Here is a 20,846-nt window from a genome sequence, read left to right on the forward strand (position 1 = left end):
CTCGAGTCCTTCCTTTGAAACCCAACAACCTAGAAACTTTCCCGAATCTACCAAAAAGGTACATTTTTGGGGATTGAGTTTGAGGTTGGCTTCTCGGAGCACGTCGAGAGTGGACTTGAGATTGTCTTCGTACTCCGAAGTGCTTCTGCTTTTAACGACTATGTCGTCAACATACACTTCAACCTCTTTTCCGATTAGGTGCCGAAATAGCTTGTCAATCATCCTTTGATATGTGGCTCCGGCATTCTTTAAACCGAATGGCATCTTTTTGTAAGCAAAAATGCCGAAGTCAGTAATGAAAGCCGTTTTTGAAGCATCACTCTCATCCATTAAAACTTGGTGATATCCTTTGTATAAATCAAGAAAACAAAAAATTTCGAAGCCTATCAAAGCTTCTACTTTTTTATCTATGTTCGGAAGGGGATAGCAATCTTTAGGACAGTGCTTGTTTAGATCGGTAAAATCTATGCACATCCGCCATCCTCCCTCTTTTTTCTTGATCATCACAGGGTTGGCCACCCAAGAAGGATATTTCACTTCAAATAACACATCCGCTTTCAGTAATTGGCGGACTTCGTCATGGATGACTTGACTTCTTTCTGCCGCAAAGAGTCTTTGCTTCTGTTTTATAGGCCGGACTGAAGGATCAATATTTAACCGATGTGTAATTACCTCGGGGGGCACTCCGGTCATGTCCAACGGCGACCACGCAAAGACGTCTTTGTACTCTTTGAGGAGCTGGATGGTCTTTTCCCGGAGTAGAGGTGTTCCCGCGAAACCGATCTTCACCGTTCTGGATGGATCATCTTCATATAACCGAACTTCCATCGAGTTCGGCTCCGGTGTGACTTCGGTCATTTCGCCTGCCTCTGACTCCGGCTGCTGTGATTGCTATGCTTGATGGTGCCGATCTGATTGCTCGGCACTTTTAAGCGCAATCTGCAAACACTCTTTTGCTCTCTTTTGATCACCTCGGATGACCGCTATCCCTCCTTTAGTGGGGATCTTGATGGTGAGGTGATAAGTAGAGCAAATGGCCCGAACTGTGTTGAGCCAGTCTCTTCCCAGTATAATGTTGTACGGGGACCGAGCTTTTACCACAAAGAACTCGATCATCGTACTGGAGCTTGTAGGCGCTCTTCCCACCGTAATCGGAAGGCTGATAATACCTTCAGGGCGGGTGTCCTCCTGGGCGAAACTTTTCAGAGGAAGCGGAGCCGGACTGAGCCGAGCTGGATCCACTTCCAGTTTATCGAAACATTCTTTAAAAAGAATGCTAACTGACGCTCCTGTATCCACGAACACTCTGTGGATCAGTTTGTTTGCCATTCCGGCTTGAATGACAATGGCGTCTTGATGAGGAGAGATGGCCGGGACGGGATCGGCATCTGAAAATGTAATCACTTCGTCCTGCTTCAGCCTTTTATGCGTTGGCTCCTCTCGATTGAAGCCTCTGCGCTCTGACTTCAGGGACGATTTAGTCTTCCCGGCTGGGAGAGCGTCAATAGTCTGGATTACTCCATCATATTGCGGCTCGTCATCGTCTTCGGGATCCTGTTGCCTTTTCGGATCCTGAGGAGCACAGTTCGCACCTCTCTGCTTCTTGTTCTTTTTCGGCTGCTTGCTTTGGTATTTTTTTAACGTCCCTGTTTTCACAAGAACATCAATACCTGCAGCCAAATGTCGGCACTCCTCGGTATCGTGACCGTGGTCTTGATGGAAGGAGCAATAATTATCCTGACTTCGGCGCGCGGCCGATTTCGTCATCCGCTTTGGCTTTTCGAACATATCGGAATGCAGTTCGAAAATTTCCGCTCTCGACTTGTTCAATGGTACGAACTGAGCGGGCGGTTTCGCAAGATCGAGACGTGGTCCCAATCTGCCTTGTACCGGTGCCCTTTGAATTCTTTCAAAAGGAGTTCGGCGAGGAAGCCTCTGATCGCTATGATCGGGCTTCTTTTTGTCTCCTCTAGATGAGCTGTCTAAAGACCGTTTTCGACGGTCTGCCTCATCGGCACGAGAAAACTGGTCCGCAATGTCCCACATCTCTTGAGCTGTTTGCGGACTGCATTCAACGAGCTTCCTGTAGAGAGCTCCTGGCAGTATTCCATTTTGGAATGCCGAAATGACAAGTAGATCATTGAGATCATCTACTTGTAGGCATTCCTTGTGGAACCTCGTCATGAAGTCGCTAATTTTTTCATCGCGACCTTGACGAATAGAAAGCAGCTGAGCCGAAGTGATTCGGGCTTCCGCTTTCTGGAAGAATCTCCTATGAAAAGCATCCATTAGATCTCTGTAAGATCTAATGCTGCCTTGAGGGAGGCTATCAAACCACCTCCTTGCGTTCCCGATGAGCAGCTCGGGAAACAGCTTACACATGTGAACCTCATTGAGACCTTGGTTCGCCATATTATACTGATAGCGTCCCAAGAAATCATGAGGATCCACTAACCCGTCATAAGTCATTGACGGAGTTCGGTAATTCTGCGGCAACGGAGTTCGGGTGATATCATCCGAGAATGGAGTCTTCAGCGCTCCATACATGGCGAACCCGACATCTCTTCGGTATGGTGGAGATGGAGTTCTCCTGTGGTTCCGGTAACGAGGAGGAAGAGGAACATGTCGGTGGTGAGGATTCTTTCTCCGGGGAGATGCGACACTACTGCGGTAGTGACTTTCATGTCTGGATGGAGAGGGAGAATCCGCCGTTTTCGTCTCCGGCTTTTGGCCTGTTTGCAGGAATGTTAAGAATTCATCCTGCTTCTCGGCCAAAAACAACTTGACAGCCTCGTTCAAATCGGGCTGCTGGGAAGACTCGGTGCGACGACTTCTGGAGTGGCTTGTTCCTTCACCGTGAGAACTGGAGACAGATTTCTCACGAGGCTGTTTTCCAGACCTACGGGCTGGACTAGCTTCCTCATGGTTATCACGGACGGAAGCACGGGTATTATGTGATCTGGTATGCATTTTTTTGGTGGAAGAGGATCAAAAACTCGCTTTTATCACAGATTTGGTTCTCTGGTTCCCACAGACGGCGCCAGTGATGATTGGGCGAATTTTTGATAGTAATAAATGCAGGTAATAAATATAGATCACGACACAGAAAGTTACGTGGTTCGATTTACTGAGGTAAATCTACGTCCACGGAAAGAAAGGAGGGCAAATTTGTATTGCTTGATCTGGATTACAGCTTACAATACTGACTTGCTATATGAGATTCGATATCTAGAGAGCTCCCTTGTCTATCTGATCTAAGTTCTATTTATACATGTGAACCAAGATCGTGGCTTCCAGGTTGACAACTGCTTCATACCACTAAATAGATCGTGGGTGTGGTGGAGGTCGTGGAGGTCCTGCATGGGTCCACTATCCAAGATCGTGGCTTGCAGGTTGACAACTGCTTCATACCACTAAATAGATCGTGGGTGTAGTGGAGGTCGTGGAGGTCCTGCATGGGTCCACTATCTCCTTGTTCGGTCGAATACTGAGACCGAACTGCTGAACTTTGCCGATCAGCTTTGGCCGATCTGAGAGTAGAGCTTGATTGGTTCTTTTGCCGATCTGAGAGTAGAGCTTGATTGGTTGGCTTTTACCGAGCTGTAGGCTGCGACCGAACTCTTTGGTTGTGCCGAACCGAACTGAACTCTTTGGTTGTGCCGAACTGATACTCTTTCTTGGGTTTTGGGCTAATGGGCCGTCACTGCTATTGGGCTCGCCATTAGGGTTTAGTTGTTTAGTTCGTACCCCATCACAAAGCCACTCACCTCCGATACAATTTGAAGCATGGAATTCTCGGATGCAAAGTTGATCAGGTAGAGTTGGGAGGCTCCATCAGTAATCTCCCCCAGCTTCTTGTTTCTCCCCGACCACCTGCTCTTGGGCGATGCTGCTGCTTCCTGATCCACGAGCGTCGTGCAGATTCAAGGTTAGACCTCTTCGGAACCAGGACTACTTGCTGGCTGCTTCAAAGAAATTCCTCGAGAGGGGATGCAGAAGTATTAGGGGTCTTTGGAATGCATGGGCGTTTTTGGATGGAGAGATTAAATTTTCTACTAATTCAATATGCTGGCTGAGAGCTACTGTATTTTTCGGTCAAATATTTATTTTACTAGCCTTATTTGAATATTTACCAAAAAATGTACTACTACTACTATATAGTAGTTTGGTAACTGTTACTTTGAGCTCCAGCTGCAATTTTGACTCGTCTCTAGTTTACTCTTGTAAATGAGTTGCAGATATTGTTACTGAGTGGTGAAAAAACTATGACAAGGTTCATCACATTTCAATACTATTATTCAGCAATTGCAGATAAATATTTTAAAAAATCAACCATTTTCATTATGTTTCTGTAAGGCTTGTCTATATCTTCATCTGTATACATAAAAGAGAGAAGAATACACAAAAGGTAGAAAGAATAGGTTAAACTAGAGGGCGGATACTACTAGGCCGCTGCTCTTCATCTTCGTCGTCGTCATCATCATCATCAGAGTTTGAATCAGTGTCTGCATTCTGAAACAGAGATACAATGTTGTCGATTCATTGCAAATTTGGGCGAAATATTTATATGTAGTAATACCTGATAATGATGCCTAATGTTGGTCTGTAGTGCTGCTAAAATCCGAATGAGTATGTACATGGGAACTAGTATACCACTGGCCTTGGCTATAAGCACCTGCAAAATACCAGTTCCAATTATTTAACCTCATTTATGCAACAAACATGATAATAGCACACAGTTTAGACCAAATAATTTGTTCGAGATAGAAGAGTTATCTACTTTAGCAAAAAGAATGCTAAAAATGTGGCTACTTACCGTAAGAAGTGAAAAAGGGTAATCGCCTTCTCCACTTACAACAGCAAACACGTGTCTTGTTAAAAGCAGAGCTGTGAACTGCAAATTTCAGCCAATTAGAATATTCCCACTGTGTACGTGTACGTGTACGTGTACGTGTACGTGTACGTGTATGTGTATGTAGAAACTATAATGTGAAACAATGATTTTTCCCAATTTTCTGGAAAATGTTTCCAACCTAGTAAGTAATTCAACCCTCCAACTGTCTCATTCATGTAAAGTCTCATACAAATTGAAGTCAATAATAATTTAGAAGAAAAGAAAGGTACTCACAATTAGAGCTAGTGTTGTGCAAAAAGAAGCGCTTCTATTATCTCCATCTTCACTTTCTGTTTCAAGCCTTTCATCTTCTTCTTCTTGCTCGTTTCTTGGCACTTCCAAACTCACCCTATTACCGAATCCCATATTTCATGTTACGTTTATTAAATGTATAAATCTACAAGTTCGAAACAATATTAGTACTGCCAAGTGTAAAGTGAAATTCACTCATTCATATGAATACCATAATAATGCATGTATGTGATGTAGATTGATGTGATAAAATACAATTAGTACAGTACTCCGTACTACCATAATAATGGCTGTGTCCTATTTTTCTCTAAAAATCAACTTAGGGGCATTTGTAAGACAACAAAACATTGTAGAATCTTGAATTGTTGGCCTCAATTTGAGGACAAATTAAATATTAAATAAATGTCAGAATAAATTCTTGATGCGATGATTCATGAACAAGGCTGTGTATTTAAAAGACAAGAATAAACAAATCTGAATTTAATTGCACACAAAACAACACTGTTAATTTATAGTATAAGATATAATCTGAAGAGAGAAATAAAGAGAAGTGGATATACCTTATTGTGACAGTTGCATCAATTAGCTGTACTTTTTTGGGTGGCGATGTGTAGCCTGGTTCAAATTTCTGCAATTAAGTTTTTTAAAAGGAAAAAGGGTAAAGGCACTTTTCGTTATAGTAGAATAACAAAAACTAAAAACTCCCTTTTCCATTAAAATATAATTAGCCCATCACAAAAATGGATGGAGAAAAAGTGAGGAGACTTAAAAATAAGTAGTTTGGAAAGAGAATTAGATAAGAACGTATGAATGTCCCATTCTTCAATAGCTAACATTCAGCTGGATTTAAAAAAAGGCAGCCTTATTTATACTCCAAGACATTCAGTTGAGATAGTGACATTAACATTTTTCTTTAGCTTTTACGACAGTATATCTGGAAAACTACATACACGCATTATTTAATCTACATGTATATATAGAAATATAATAAATGAAAATTTTGAATTTCTTCTTCTTCTTCTTCTTCTCTTTTTTTCCTTAAAATTTCAGGGAACGGACAATCTTCCAAAAAATCCAAACTTTGAACCTCAGAAAACTAGTACTAGTAGAAAAAAGGAATATGTGAAACTTCTCAAACAGGAAACGACTCAAACACGAATTCTAAATTCTAAAACACGAAACCACAGTAATTTGAACATTCTGGGTTTTATACGATGATCATCAAAGCCTATTTCACTCTCTCTCACCTGTAAGCAAATTTCACAGGTTGTGTTTCCCTTTTCATCGCACCATCTCTGCACGCAATCTCTGTGTGCAAACTGCAAAACAAAAATATTCAATCATCACAAAATATAAACACAGTAAAAAGGGGATAGATGAATATACCTTTACAGAGCCAGAGCAAGCACAAGGAGTCTCGAGAGTTTGGCAGCTCTCAAATTCTTCTTCGTGGCAAATTCTGCAAATTTTGGATGCTGCTGAAGAAGAAGGAGATGATGATGATGATGATCTCAAATCATCTATCAATAACACGATTTCGCTCATCGCTTTCCCCTCAAAAATAACGAAATTTCTTATTAAATTTGATCAACCTGTTTTTTTTTTTGTGTTACTCTGTTTCTCTCGAATTCGGACTCGTCTTATGTAGGGAAATATAGGAGATATGAAATTACAGTAATACCCTTATGTGAAATTTTGTTTACGTTTTAAAACGTAGACGCGGCGCAACTCATTTGACCATGTGACCGATCTCCAATTTATGATATTTTGACTTCATTTATAACTTGCAAATTGATCAATATATTTTGTCAAACTTCAATAATTATGGACTCACACCCTCCCTATTTTTTCGTCAATATGATCCTAATTAAACATTATTAATTAGCTCATACCCGGTTCTTAATATTTATTTTACTTTTTAATACTTCGTCTCAAATAAATATTACTCGTATTTATTTTTGTGCCAATCTCTACTTAGGAGTTGAGCTATATGTAATTTGGTGCTTCCTATTCAATATTTGGCCTCGGATTTAAATTTGCTAGGAGGAATCGCAGTATTTATTATAGTATAGTTAGAAAAGTAAAATATTGTTAGCGTTACTTATTATAAATCACACAACAACAATCCTTTTGACAATCTATTAATGTGCAACTTCTTATGTTGTTAAAATAAGCCTGCAAATTTGATTTGAATGGACTTCCATGGGGTATCCCATATTAAGGTTGATTTTTTCAAAGAAAAAAACAATAAATACCCAACAAAAAGCTGAATGACAAAAGAATAAGAAAACAAAAAAGAAATACATACATACATACCGTAAAACCAATGGATGTAAGCAGCAAAAAGATAATAAATTTCAATATCTTTAAAGTTGTATCGGTATTTATGAACGTAAACGGCATCAAGTAGCTAAAGATACTAAAACTGTAGATTTGATGTTAAAACCATTAGTTCTTTAATTTGGCATTTGAATTTTATCCCTAAGCCTACTAATTTTACATAATTCACAGGACGCTCCCATAATTATATATGGCAGTGTATATAGGTGTTCAACATCATGGCGATTCACATATATACATAAAATTATAATTAAATAATACGGAGTACTAACACCTTTCTAAAAATTTAGCATACTTCCTTTCTTCCACAACAAATAGTCACATTTATGAACGGCACGAGTTTTAATGATAAATTGGTAAAATACGAGAGATGAAGAGAATTTATGGGTAAAGTATGAGAAAAGGTAGAAAAAGTAAGAAAGAGGGGAAGAAAAAAATGAATAAAATAGAATATAAGAGAAAATTTCCTTTTTTGAAATGAAACTATTTTTGTGGACATTTCAAAATTTCAAAGATTCTAAATGAAGGTTTCAAAGAAAAGTTCTAACTTCAAGCATCAACATTTGTTATAGGTGGTAAAAAAAAGTAGGAGTATTAAAAAAATTTGTTGTGGACAGTAGTAAGGGAAAAACAAAGGTTCACTCATGTTGTGACTTGTGATTGCTATATATTTTAATTTTCTTAATCCCATGTATATGAATTATAATTGGAAACTTTCCTATATATTTTAATTTTTTGTTTAATCGTATGTTAATTTTATTTTATCCTACAATCGAATATTTGGTTTCAATGACATAGTAGTACTACATTATAAACAAACACGCTATAAAATAAAGCATGTGACGGTGAGCAATAATGTCTTCTTCTAGATGTAATAATTAGTAGTCAATCGTAGTTATTTTATTTTTAGAATTGACTAATAAACCAATAAAAGAAAAGAAAAGAAAAGAAAACTAGTGTATGATAGTAGTTATTTAATAGGAATGCTTCGAACAAAATTGTTAATCTAAGGATTATGATTAATATCGATCTAATTTTTCGCACTGAACCGCATAACAATAGTTGTTAAAATAACATGAACATGAAAATGAACTGCATGTTACTCCCTTCGTCCTGGATAATTCGTCTCATTTTGACCAGGCACGGATTTTAAGAAATGTAATGAAAAGTGAGTTAAAAAAATTAGTGGAATGTGAGTCCTACTTTTATATATTAGTTTTATAATAAAATGTGAGTAGGAATGAGTTAGTGGAATATGGGGTCCACTACCAAAAATGGTAAAAAGTGAAATGAGACAAATTATGTAGGACGGACCGAAATAGAAAAATGGGACAAATTATCCGGGACGGAGGGAGTGTTGGCAATTGAAACATAAAAATGAATATAATAGTAATCCACATCGGTGTACACAAAGAGCTTAATCCACTATATAAGTCTCATGGACCTCTCCTCTTATCACCAATTGGTTTTAAGAGGGAACCCATGGATTTCTATCATGGTATCAGAGCGGGTCACCGACTGTGGGTCATATTTAACTGACCCAGCAGTATATATGGGCTGAAACTGAAAAAAATGACTGACCCAGCAGTATAACTGGGCTAAAAATTTGGGCCAGTGGTCCAACCGATCAAAAAAAATATTGGGCCGATTGTTCAATCGATCATAAAAAAGTCCAACCCCTCCAAGATTCACCTTGAAGGGTTTGAGGGAGGGTGTTGACAATTGAAACATAAAAATGAATATAATAATATCTCACATCGGTGTACACAAAGAGCTTAATCCACTATATAAGTCTCATGGACCTGTCCTCTTATCACCAATTGGTTTTAAGATGGAACCCATGGATTTCTATCAGTGAGTACTATATAATAATTTAACTTTATGTTAATTTTACGGTTCGATACTAATTTTGCATGTATCACAAATCTCTCCGCATATATATATATATATATATATATATATATATATATATATATATATGGGAGCGTTATTCTCCTATTCATCCCTTAGATCCTTTATTCTTCTTAATATGGGCCGTTAGATCTCATTCATCAACGGTCCAGATGATCTGCATTATTACACTATAATGGGGCATTATTAGTCGGTGTGCATTATTCAACTGAAAATCTGCATTATTACACTATAATGGTGCATTATTAGTCGGTGTGCATTATTCAACTCAAAATCTGTATTATTAAATGACACGTGGCACCAATCTAACCGTCGGATGACAAAATCGTGGGGCTCAGATTAAAAAGAACAAAGAACAAAAGATACAAAAAGGAAATGAATACATCCCTATATATATATATATAGAGAGAGAGAGAGAGAGTTGTGATCATATGATAACCCCTAAATATCGTAATAACCCTATAACCAAACCTGAACCACACATATTTTCTAATCTTGTGGTTGAGATTCAAACTTAGATTTACTTCATAAAAAAAAGCACGGGGGTAAATATGTCATTTCCCACATTTAATTTCTGAATTTCGTCAAATAGCACGTAAAATGATAAAATGATATATGTTAGGTTTATTGCATAGAATGATAGTTTTGCCGGATAGAATGATACTCTGAGTTGATAAAATGATACTTTTGGCTGATAAAATGATATATGTTAGGTTTATTGCATAGAAGGATAATTTTGCCGGATAGAATGATACTTTGAGTTGATAAAATGATACATTTGACTGATAAAATGATATATGTTAGGTTTATTGCATAGAATGATAGTTTTGCCGGATAGAATGATACTCTGAGTTGATAAAATGATATTTTTGACGGATAAAATGATATATATGTTAGGTTTATTGCATAGAATGATAGTTTTGCCGGATAAAATGATACTCTGAGTTGATAAAATGATACTTTTGACTGATAAAATGATATATGCTAGGTTTATTGCATAGAATGATTGTTTTGCCGGATAGAATGATACTCTGAGTTGATAAAATGATACTTTTGACTAATAAAATGATAAAATGATATATGTTAGGTTTATTGCATAGAATGATAGTTTTGCCGGATAGAATGATATTCTGAGTTGATAAAATGATATTTTTGACTGATAAAATGATATATGTTAGGTTTATTGCATAGAATGATAGTTTTGCCGGATAGAATGATACTTTTGACTGATAAAATGATACTTTTGACTGATAAAATGATACTTTCGACTGATAAAATGATAAAATGATATATGTTAGGTTTATTGCACAGAATGATAGTTTTGCCTGATAGAATGATACTCTGAGTTGATAAAATGATACTTTTGACTGATAAAATGATATATGTTAGGTTTATTGCATAGAATGATAGTTTTGCCGGATAGAATGATACTCTGAGTTGATAAAATGATACTTTTGACTGATAAAATGATAAAATGATAACTGACAAGAATTTATTATACATACATACGTGTAACTGAATCTCATACATCTTTATATCATAGGAAATAAGATTTTACGTATTTAAATGAGCGAAATTTGAATACGTAAATTTTATCATGAACGAAATTTAGAAATTAAATGAGCGAAATGACATATTTACCCTCTGCGCCTTTTTTATGAAGGAAAGCTAAGTTTGAATCTAGACCACGTGATTTTAAAAATGTGTGGTCCAGATTTAGTTATAGGGTTAGGGTTATTACGGAAATTGAGGTTATCATTATAATGCACCCATATATATATATATATATATATATATATATATATATATATATATATATATAGGGATGTGATCATATGATAACACATATTTATGGTGATAACCTAATAACCTATCATTCTATGGACGAAATATATCATTTTATAAAATAGAATATCATTTTATGGATTAAAAGTATCATTCTATGCATGCTGAAAAAATATCATTTTATAGTGTATAAATATCATTTTTAGTAAAAATGATATTTTTGACCCATAAAATGATAAGTTATTAGGTTATCACCATAAATAAGGTTACCTCACCTCTTTTTTCTTTTTCTTTTATTTATTTATGATAAAAAGGTAGAAAGGCTATCAGAGCATCCACAGTTGTGTGGAATTCCCGGCGAAATTCCCCGATGAATTCCCAAAAACACCTCCTGGCATGTCATAAGGAATTCCCACTGCACTGCCACGTCATAAGAAATTCTCACTGCACAGTGGTGGAATTCCCGAAGGAATTCCCACAATTAAAAAAATTCACAAATTCACAAATTAGACAATTTTCCGGCATTTGAGGCATCGCAACGGACATCGGCGTACTCCCGCCGATGGAAAAATGGGGCGCCGGTGACTCGCTCGAGGCAGGTGAATCACTGTCGTGGTGCTCCATTGTTGATTCACACGAAATGTATTTTTAGAGAGAGAGAAACTTGTTAATACAAGTGGTGCAAATGAAATGAAGTTCAACGGGATGTATATATAGGAACCGAAAAAAAATATTTAACGCATTAAATGGGATACAAGTGGTGCGAATGAAATGAAGTTCAACGGGATGTATATATAGGAACCGAAAAAAAAATATTTAATGCATTAAACGGGAATTCTGCGCGGAATTCCGTGAGTGTCAACGCAATGGCGGACGTCAACACGGAATTCCGTATCTGTGCCTGGGACGCGCAATGACGGACGTCCGCCACGGAATTCCCGTACGCCAGGGGGAATTCTGCGTGGACGTCCGTCATTGCGGATGCTCTTAGGCCTAACCTCACGGGGTTTTAACTTTTTGACTTCAAGGTAAGAAATCGGTCACTTTGCTAGATAAATGGACTATCATTTCGAATTTATGGAAGGGTGAAAATTATTTACTCACTTTTTTGTAATATAATTATTAATTCCGTGAATGGACTTTTGTATCAAATGGATTTTAAATCGATGAAAGAAACAATTCAAACGGTAACCCATTTAACCTTTTATAAATAAAATTAATGTATAATTATTTTAAGTTAATTAGAAGTGGAGCGCATACGCGCACGCTCATACAAGAATTTCTCTTATAATATAATGATGGATCAAACATCTTGTACATGTAATTTAATGAAGGATGGTAATATAAAGTTTGATTTGATTTTTATTAAATACGAAAGAATAAATAAATGCAATGATTGAATATAACTAATTTAGTTGAAGCAAGTAATAAATCAATAAATGAGCTGCGAATCGAGGTCTCTCACTAATTTTCTTGTGTTTAGGCTTTTTGGCTACTTTGAATTTTAGCTTTTTGTGTGTTTGAACGTGAGGTGTATCATTGCTTGATTCCTACCAGAAATTTGAATTTGTGGGCCCACTTCCACCACAACGCGCTATTTCATGACCCGAGATTCAATGGGGCCCATTTTCTACCTTAACCTTTTATATTTTCTTGAGAAAAATATATATTGCAGTGTGAATGAATTCATTTTATATTTCTTTACATTCGTAGTTACCAAAAAAAATTAATAAATAAAATCTTTATTTAGTTGTAGCCTTGTTGTATTGGAGATTGGTAGAATTGATACTTGAAGCTAGCTAATGGGAGAAATTTGGACATATAAAGATTTTGTATGGATGAAACGAGACGTGTTATACTCCGTTTACCAAAAATTTATCACAATTTTTTATCGGTTCATTCATAAAAAAATATATATCATTTTTATTTAAAAGTAATATAAATCATACAACTCATCGAACATTTAAATTGATACATTTACTTCACTCATACACACAAAATTATCAATCATTTTTTAAATTCGTGTCGTCCATAATGCGGAAGGTTATTTGCATGAGTAATTGTTTGAATATTTTCGATCCAAAAATGTATATTCCATGATTGACTTTGGTGATAAAAAATTACTAACAAACAATTTAATACTAGTAACTTTGAGAAACACTAAGTTAGTCGTAGCAATATGGCTTCATGCTAGTATTAGTGATCTAATCTGGCTGCTATGTTGTGCTTTTCTTTCATACATAAAGTTATCCGGTTTTAGTTTGATGAAATTCTTGCCTTAAAATTTTACAAATTTTGACTAGTTATTGTTTTACAGAACATTTATAGTAGTAATATTTAAGAATGTTCACGATAATTTAGTTTTCTAGGAGATTCTAAAAGAATATTTAGTGAAGTAGCAATAGAGAATGAAAAAACGTGGAAGATGCATGGAAGTGCAACGTTCAACAATGTTAAGCAGACGCGTGCACAAGCCATACTTAATTATTACTCACATATTTTGGGCTGCTGACATTTGTGCTTATCCCCAATCCATTCTTATCTCTATTCTTTATTTCTTTCTCTCTCTCTAACTTTATTTTCTCTATCTATCCATAAATACAATCAATTGATTAATTAGGATTGGGCAGTTGTAGATTCTATAACGCTACCCGTCATTATCTCATCGCCCAATTGCAAACATTCAAAAGTCGATCATCATTCTCATCTTATTCTATTTTGCTTTCTTACTTTAGTATTATATTTATTGGAATTCAGACGATAAACTAGTACTTATATGAATTTGGGTAAGGCCGTAATTAAGCTCTTTAACATAAGTCATAAAATATTATTACAACTAAGCTTATGATACGAGAGCCTATGGACTCTTTCCTAGAAAAGTAAATGAGGTCCATTTATTTATCTAAATGACATACTATTGAAAGATTTGTTTATTTTTAATAAGAATAAAAACCAATTAACACTAGTATTATGATTTTTCTCAAGTTAACATGGAGTAAAAACTTAGTCCTCAATCACACCAATTTTTTCACAATTGTACAATAATTACCATACTCATTTTTCCCTACTTGACTCTCCAGTTCGTCAATTAGGATATCTTTATTTTATAGTAGTATGTGTAATTGACGTGGGTTTCCGACTTGGCAGTTAGGCAAAGCAGACCCTATTTTGATAGCATGACATTATTATGAATCATATTAAAAGATAAGAACCTAATTTCTCAATTAACTAATGTATTAACATAAATGTAAAACGTTATGTATAATAAATAGTATATACCTTTATTAATATTTAGTTAATAAGCTCGAAAAACAACTTATATGATATTACTCCTCCAAAAAAAGTCAGTCCCAAGGGTATACAATTTCATATACTGATATAATTTGGTTGTATGTTAAGGTTATATCGAATCTTATTATTATTATTATTATTATTATTATTATTATTATTATTATTATTATTATTATTATTTAATAAGTTGCTTAGTTGAAAATTAATTATTCTTAACAGGTGGCATACTATGACGCGTCTAATTTTTTCTCAATTTTCTAAATGACGAATTATATGGTAAGATTATTTAATCAATAAAATTAAAAACAATTAAAAAGACGTATCAAATATCAATTGATTCCAGTTTTTCTCATATTTATAATTATCTTATCTTGGAAACTATTATCACGCGGTACTAATTTCAATATTTCAATAGTAAAACTAACACATTACGAATATTTATATCTTCAGTTCCTCCTTTAATCAAGTCTCGTACATAAATGCCAATATATTAATTGATGCAAAAATCTTACCATTTCACAAAAAAAAAATATTCGAACCAGGTAGTTATAAATCTTCGTCGTTAAGAATTTAAAGCATCAATCTTATCTATATTTCGATGTTTTATCAACAAGTTTATTATTTGGACATCTTAACATCTCTCAAAACAATTTTGAAAAAAATCTGAAAAAAATATCTAACAAAAATGTTTGGAAACTCTACCTTTTTAAGCAACCAAAACCTTTCATTTAGGATTGGGTTTTGTCAATTGTTGATAAATGTAAAATCAATGGATGTATGTGCCTTGCAAGTTGCATCTAGTGTCGCAGTAGTGATTGGAAATTGAAATAGACCTTAAAATTGATCCATTTTACAAACTTTTGAGTTGAATTAAATTCAGAGTAATCGTTAAGCCTATTTTTATTAAAAAAAGTTAGTGAAAATTTGAAAAAGGACCCTTGAAGGGGACGTAGGTGGGCCTTCTGAATGTAACATTACTTTGATAATCATTTTACTACTCATTACGACATGTATAGAAGATATTTATTTTTTATTCATACTACTATTCATTACTAATTCAGCCGGAAAATGATTCGGATTCAATTTTTGTTGGACATTTGAACTTTATCATAAGTCTAAATGCAATAGAAGTTAATCTCCACTACTAATATATTTAAAAGAATGAAGAAATAAATAAGAAATCAAATTATTGGTGGTCACGCAAGTATGAACTATATATAACGATGTAAATAATGGTTCGTTTTTCGTAGTTTAGAGCTAACTCAATTAGGATTCCTAATTTTCTTCTGCGTATTGTTTTAATTTTATTTTTAAGAACTGCACTGGAATTTGGTGGTGTAAGTGTAACAAATTTAAACTTGAATAGATATAGGCACTTCTAGACTACAATTTTCGGTATTTAGGATAAAAAAGGAAACGAAAAATAATACTCCATATCAAATCAGATGGTATTTAGTGAGTGGAGAGATAATACATTAAAATCTAAAAATTGAGGAATCTTGCTCGTTGATTTTATATTTATAGGAGTATTATTAAGTCACTAGTATCCAAATGAATTGGTTTTTGGTGAAGGGTAGTAATACATTAAAATCTAAAAATTGAGGAATCTCGTTGATTTTTCTGTAGACGACAACCATTTATTCATTTTATTGTATCTTTATTTATAAATTTAAAAAAAAAACTACACACATGTACTCCGTATATAATATCTATGCATGCTTACACTGTTTATGACTCATTGATTAAATTTGCATGATAAATATATGAAAAATATTTTTTTTTTCTTGTCATTAAGCCACCCGCAACGCGTTACGCGCGTGGCTCGAAGCCCGTTCCTCCGTGACGGGACGCGCGCGGGACGCGTTGCAGCGTCTCATCCCGTCCCCAGCCCGCTGAGACACCCGTCTCTCTGAGACGGCCCGCGAGACGTCTCACCACGTGCGCGAGCGACGTGGCGCGCTCCGGCGCCATGCGTGACGCCCACTCGCCGCCCCGCGAGTGGGTTTCGTCACGCTGACGCAATAAATCATTTTTTTTAAAAAATCGAATTTAATAAAAAAAATACTAATTTAAAATTCGAAAAACGGTAATATTACCGTTTTTCGACCGTTTTCCTATTTTTTTTTATTTTTTTACTCTATAAATACTCCTATTTCATCCTCATTTCACACACAAACACACATCTATTCTTCTCAAATCATCTCTCTTTCAACTCCAATTTTCATCTCAAATCAACTCTTTTATTCTTCCCCCAAAGTTAATCGACCTAATGGATCCATATGAGCAAGTGCGTCGAATAATGGAAGAATCACTTGAAGAAGATCGACGCCGGGAGGCGGAAGAAGCCGCGTCGCCCCAAAGACGCTCCCGGACTTACATCCATCGTAACCGGGAGGAAGCCGCCGCAAGGTTAGTCCACGACTACTTCTGCGATAACCCGGTTTAGAGAGATACCTACTTCCGTCGACGTTTCTGCATGCAGAAACTGCTATTTCTCCACATCGCAAATACATTGGCAGCCGGGGAAGAGTTCTTCCAAGAAAGGTTCGACGCTGTCGGCCGTCCCAGCCACACGACGCTGTAGAAATGTACTGCATCAATCCGTCAACTTGCGACTGGAAAAACGGCGGATGTGTTCGACGAATACCTCCACATTGGAGAAAGCACTGGGAGAATGCGCTTGATCCAATTCTGCAAAGGCGTCTGGGCAGCCTTCACCGACGAATTTCTCCGGAGGCCAAGCACGACAGATTGTCAGTTTCTGCTCCACCTTCACGAAGAAGTGCACGGATTCCCCGGGATGCTTGGCAGCGTCGATTGCATGCACTGGCAATGGAAGAATTGCTCTGTGGCGCGGAGGGGGTCGTACACTAGCGGCCACAAAGGCACCCACCCCACCGTTATACTCGAGGCCGTTGCCGACTACCGGCTATGGATCTGGCATGCGTACTTCGGGGTCCCCGGATCGAACAACGACATAAATGTGCTCCACCAATCCGACCTCTTCGCCGAAGTTTTGGATGGTAAAGCGTCGGCCATCAACTTCATCGCTAACAACCGGCGGTATAAAATGGGGTACTAGCTTGCCAACGGCATCTACCCGAAGTGGCCAACCTTCTTGAAGACGTGCAACAGGCCTGTGAACGCAAAGCAGGCTCTTTTTGCGCAGAAGCAGGAGGCTGCTCGCAAGGATGTGGAGAGGGCGTTCGGGATTCTCCAAGCGCGCTTCAACATAATCAAAGCCCCGGCTCGTACATGGTTCATGGAGAGTATGGTCGACATTATGTATACGTGCACAATCTTGCACAACATGATTGTCCAAGACGAAGGACCTGAGGCGGGAAATTGGTTCGACCCTGAAGCCCCCGGAAGCTCTACAACAAGTAGTCCGCCTCGCAGTGGAGTGCATCCGTCTATACAAGAATGGTTGTCTATTCGGGCAAGGACACGTGACTCTACCGCCCACGCTCAACTCCAAGATGATCTAATGGAGCACATTTGGGTAAAATTTGGAGGAGGAAATTATTAAATTATGTATTTTTAATTTTTTTAGGATTTTACGAATTTTATGTTATAATTTTATTTTATTTTATTTAATGAAGTGTGCTTTTATTAATTGAATTTGTTGGAAATAAAAATAAAAAATGAAATTGAATGAATATTAATTTAAGAGACGGTTAAGGGGCGGATAAGAGATGGAGGGTTGCAGGTTCTGTCCCTTAGTTAAGAGATGAAGTAAAAAAGTACAGTGGGACTCATGAATAGTAATTTAAGAGACGGTTAAGGGACGGATAAGAGACAACGTTGAAGATGTTGAAGATAACGTTAGCTTATTATAGGAGCACAGAGTATCCTCATAATCATAAACCACAATTATTCGAAAGAAAACTAATTGTTCGAAATATCTCTCTGTAACTCAACAAATAGGTTACTTTTCTAAGTGTACAAAAATTATGGGACACTAACTACAAATACTAAACCAAGATATTTAATAGATGTTCAGCCAATCATAATCAGCCATGTTATGGCCCCACCGACACAAGAAATGAAGGAAAACTTAACTAAACAAACAAAAAAATCATAATTAACTTACTGCCAAACTCATCACACAGCCTCAATATGAAAGCAGTGAGGCCTTGTTTATAAATTAAAGCACATAAACCTGAAACTCTAAAAACAAGAAAACTTGTTAAAAAATGGATAATGAGAGGAAAGTAGTGGTGGCAGTGGACGAAAGTGAAGAAAGCATGTATGCTCTATCATGGTGTCTCACCAATCTTGTATCACCAAAAACCCCCAATCCAAACACCACCTTAATCCTCCTCTACATCAAACCACCTATTCCTTCTTACTCTTCTTTAGATGTCACAGGTCATAATTTACTTATCTTTTTTCCATCTTCTCATTCTTAATTGATAGTACTAGTTTTGATAGATAATTAGAGTATAGACTATTAACTCTAGAAATTTTCAGGGTATTTATTTGCTGGAGATGTGATTGCAACCATGGAGAAATACAGCAAGGATATGGCTAACTCGGTTATGAAAAGGGCGGAGGCAGTTTTCAATACTTGCAATAGCACAGTATGTGATCACCTTCACTTTGTGAAAATAAAGACATGATTAATTAATTAATGAAGTGCAGGTGAAAGTGGAGAAGAAAGTTGGAAGTGGAGATGCTAAGGATGTAATATGTGCTGCAGTGGACACACTAGAGGCAGACATCCTTGTCATGGGAAGCCATGACTATGGTTTCATAAAGAGGTCTCTCTCCTCTCTATAATTAAATTAAATAATCAATCTAATTTGGAAGAGTTAGTATTTGATTGAGTTTATGTTTTGCAGGGCACTTTTAGGAAGTGTGAGTAATTACTGTGCTAAGCATGTAAAGTGCCCCTTAGTGGTAGTAAAGCGCCCAAAGACTTGCTAGAGTGCTTATCAATGGCTTACTAATTGGTGGAGTTATGAAAAGAATTACTAAATCTTAATGAGTATTTATAAGACTGTACTGTAATATTCTGATTCTGTGTATGTTTATGTTTATGTTTATAAATAGCTGTAAGAGGTAGGATGAAAAATGCTTGTAGATGGTTTGCTTGTTGATTGATTAAAACAATTCCACTTAATTAGCAATACTGCCTATAAACTCATTTAGCAACAATCATTTACTCATAATAAAGTCGTGAGTATACATAAAATTGGTAAATATCAGGGGTTGTTTCCAAACCATTAAAAAAGGGGAAATGCAATTGAAAAAGAGGAATGGGCTAACGCGTCTGTTGATTTGGATTATGAGAGTTCAAAATTTATAATATTATTAATATTAAAACATATGACACTATTGTCAGTTTGTGAAGAAAGCAAAATCAGTTGTGAAGTGAATCTGTGTGTTGCTCAAGGAGTCGAAATGGGCCGTCGGATTTTTTAATTAGGGGAGAATATATTGGGCTTATTTTCAGTTGGCCACATCTCACGGTTTTCCTTTCTGTCTAATAAATATCGTTATCAATGCTTATCTTTGATACCATGAAAATTGGAAATTTACATTTAAAAATATAGCTTTCATTTCTAAATTAATACTATCATCAATATATTCTGATTTTCAATTGAATTAGAATATTAAAAATGGTACTACAACACAATCAAATGTTTAATTGTACCAAACATATGCTTATAGTATTTAATAGCTCATTCAAAAGCTTAAAAACCCATGTTTCATTGAAAACCTTAACAAGTCCCCCAAATTAAAGCAAAATAAACTATAGGCTTATGGAATCCACATGCAGAATGCATGCGACACACTGGTTCGCAGCCGGTAGAATCGGCCGGACCGATCTGGCTTTTAAAACGTAACAACAATTACTCATATAATAGTAGTAGTAGCAGCAGATGCTAAAAACTCAGAGAATAACCCAATTCATTATACATAAAGTCAGTTAGAAAATCACATCAAAATATTAAATATAGGATATGCTATTCAAATTTTTTTAAATGCATAAGTATATTAATATCTTTTACCAAACATATATAATGTGCATTAATAAATGGACGTATTTTATAATTCACACGTGACTCTCTCATCCCATATTAATATTTTTCGTGTCAATTATCTACTGTTATACTAACACAATGTTTTCATAGTTACATAGTATTATGTCTTTATGCTAATGTCTTGCATTAGTTTGATGATTCATTAGAGCATCTGGATTTACGTTTTTGTAAACACTTGCTTAGGATTTACTCCAACTACTCAGTAGTCTTTACCAATTGGCAAACTTGAAAATGATATTAAGCAAAATGATTAACAATTCATCAAAATAGAAAGAGACATACATACACATATAGTTGTGAATTTTGGGTATTGTAGAATTAGA

At 36.0% G+C, this 20,846-nt stretch overlaps 2 protein-coding genes across 2 annotated transcripts; one reads left to right on the top strand and one right to left on the bottom strand.

Annotated features, from left to right (window-relative positions):
• Positions 1-4,318: 4,318 nt before the first annotated feature.
• LOC121740867 (probable E3 ubiquitin ligase SUD1) lies at positions 4,319-6,775 on the bottom strand. Its single transcript, XM_042133516.1, has 7 exons — positions 6,533-6,775; positions 6,394-6,465; positions 5,707-5,774; positions 5,129-5,243; positions 4,817-4,894; positions 4,580-4,675; positions 4,319-4,512 (listed from the first exon to the last, which is right to left on the bottom strand). Exons 1-7 carry the CDS (start codon positions 6,689-6,691, stop codon positions 4,423-4,425), a joined length of 678 nt encoding a protein of 225 aa, XP_041989450.1. The 5' UTR covers positions 6,692-6,775; the 3' UTR covers positions 4,319-4,422.
• Positions 6,776-18,623: 11,848 nt separating this feature from the next.
• Positions 18,624-19,605, top strand: LOC121795301 (universal stress protein A-like protein). Its single transcript, XM_042193817.1, has 4 exons — positions 18,624-18,844; positions 18,947-19,056; positions 19,118-19,236; positions 19,318-19,605. The coding sequence occupies exons 1-4, from the start codon at positions 18,670-18,672 to the stop codon at positions 19,400-19,402; spliced, it is 489 nt and encodes a 162-aa protein (XP_042049751.1). The 5' UTR covers positions 18,624-18,669; the 3' UTR covers positions 19,403-19,605.
• Positions 19,606-20,846: the final 1,241 nt, after the last annotated feature.

The sequence above is a fragment of the Salvia splendens genome, chromosome 1 (assembly GCF_004379255.2).
Source record: "Salvia splendens isolate huo1 chromosome 1, SspV2, whole genome shotgun sequence".
In the NCBI taxonomy this organism is placed as follows: Eukaryota; Viridiplantae; Streptophyta; class Magnoliopsida; order Lamiales; family Lamiaceae; genus Salvia; species Salvia splendens.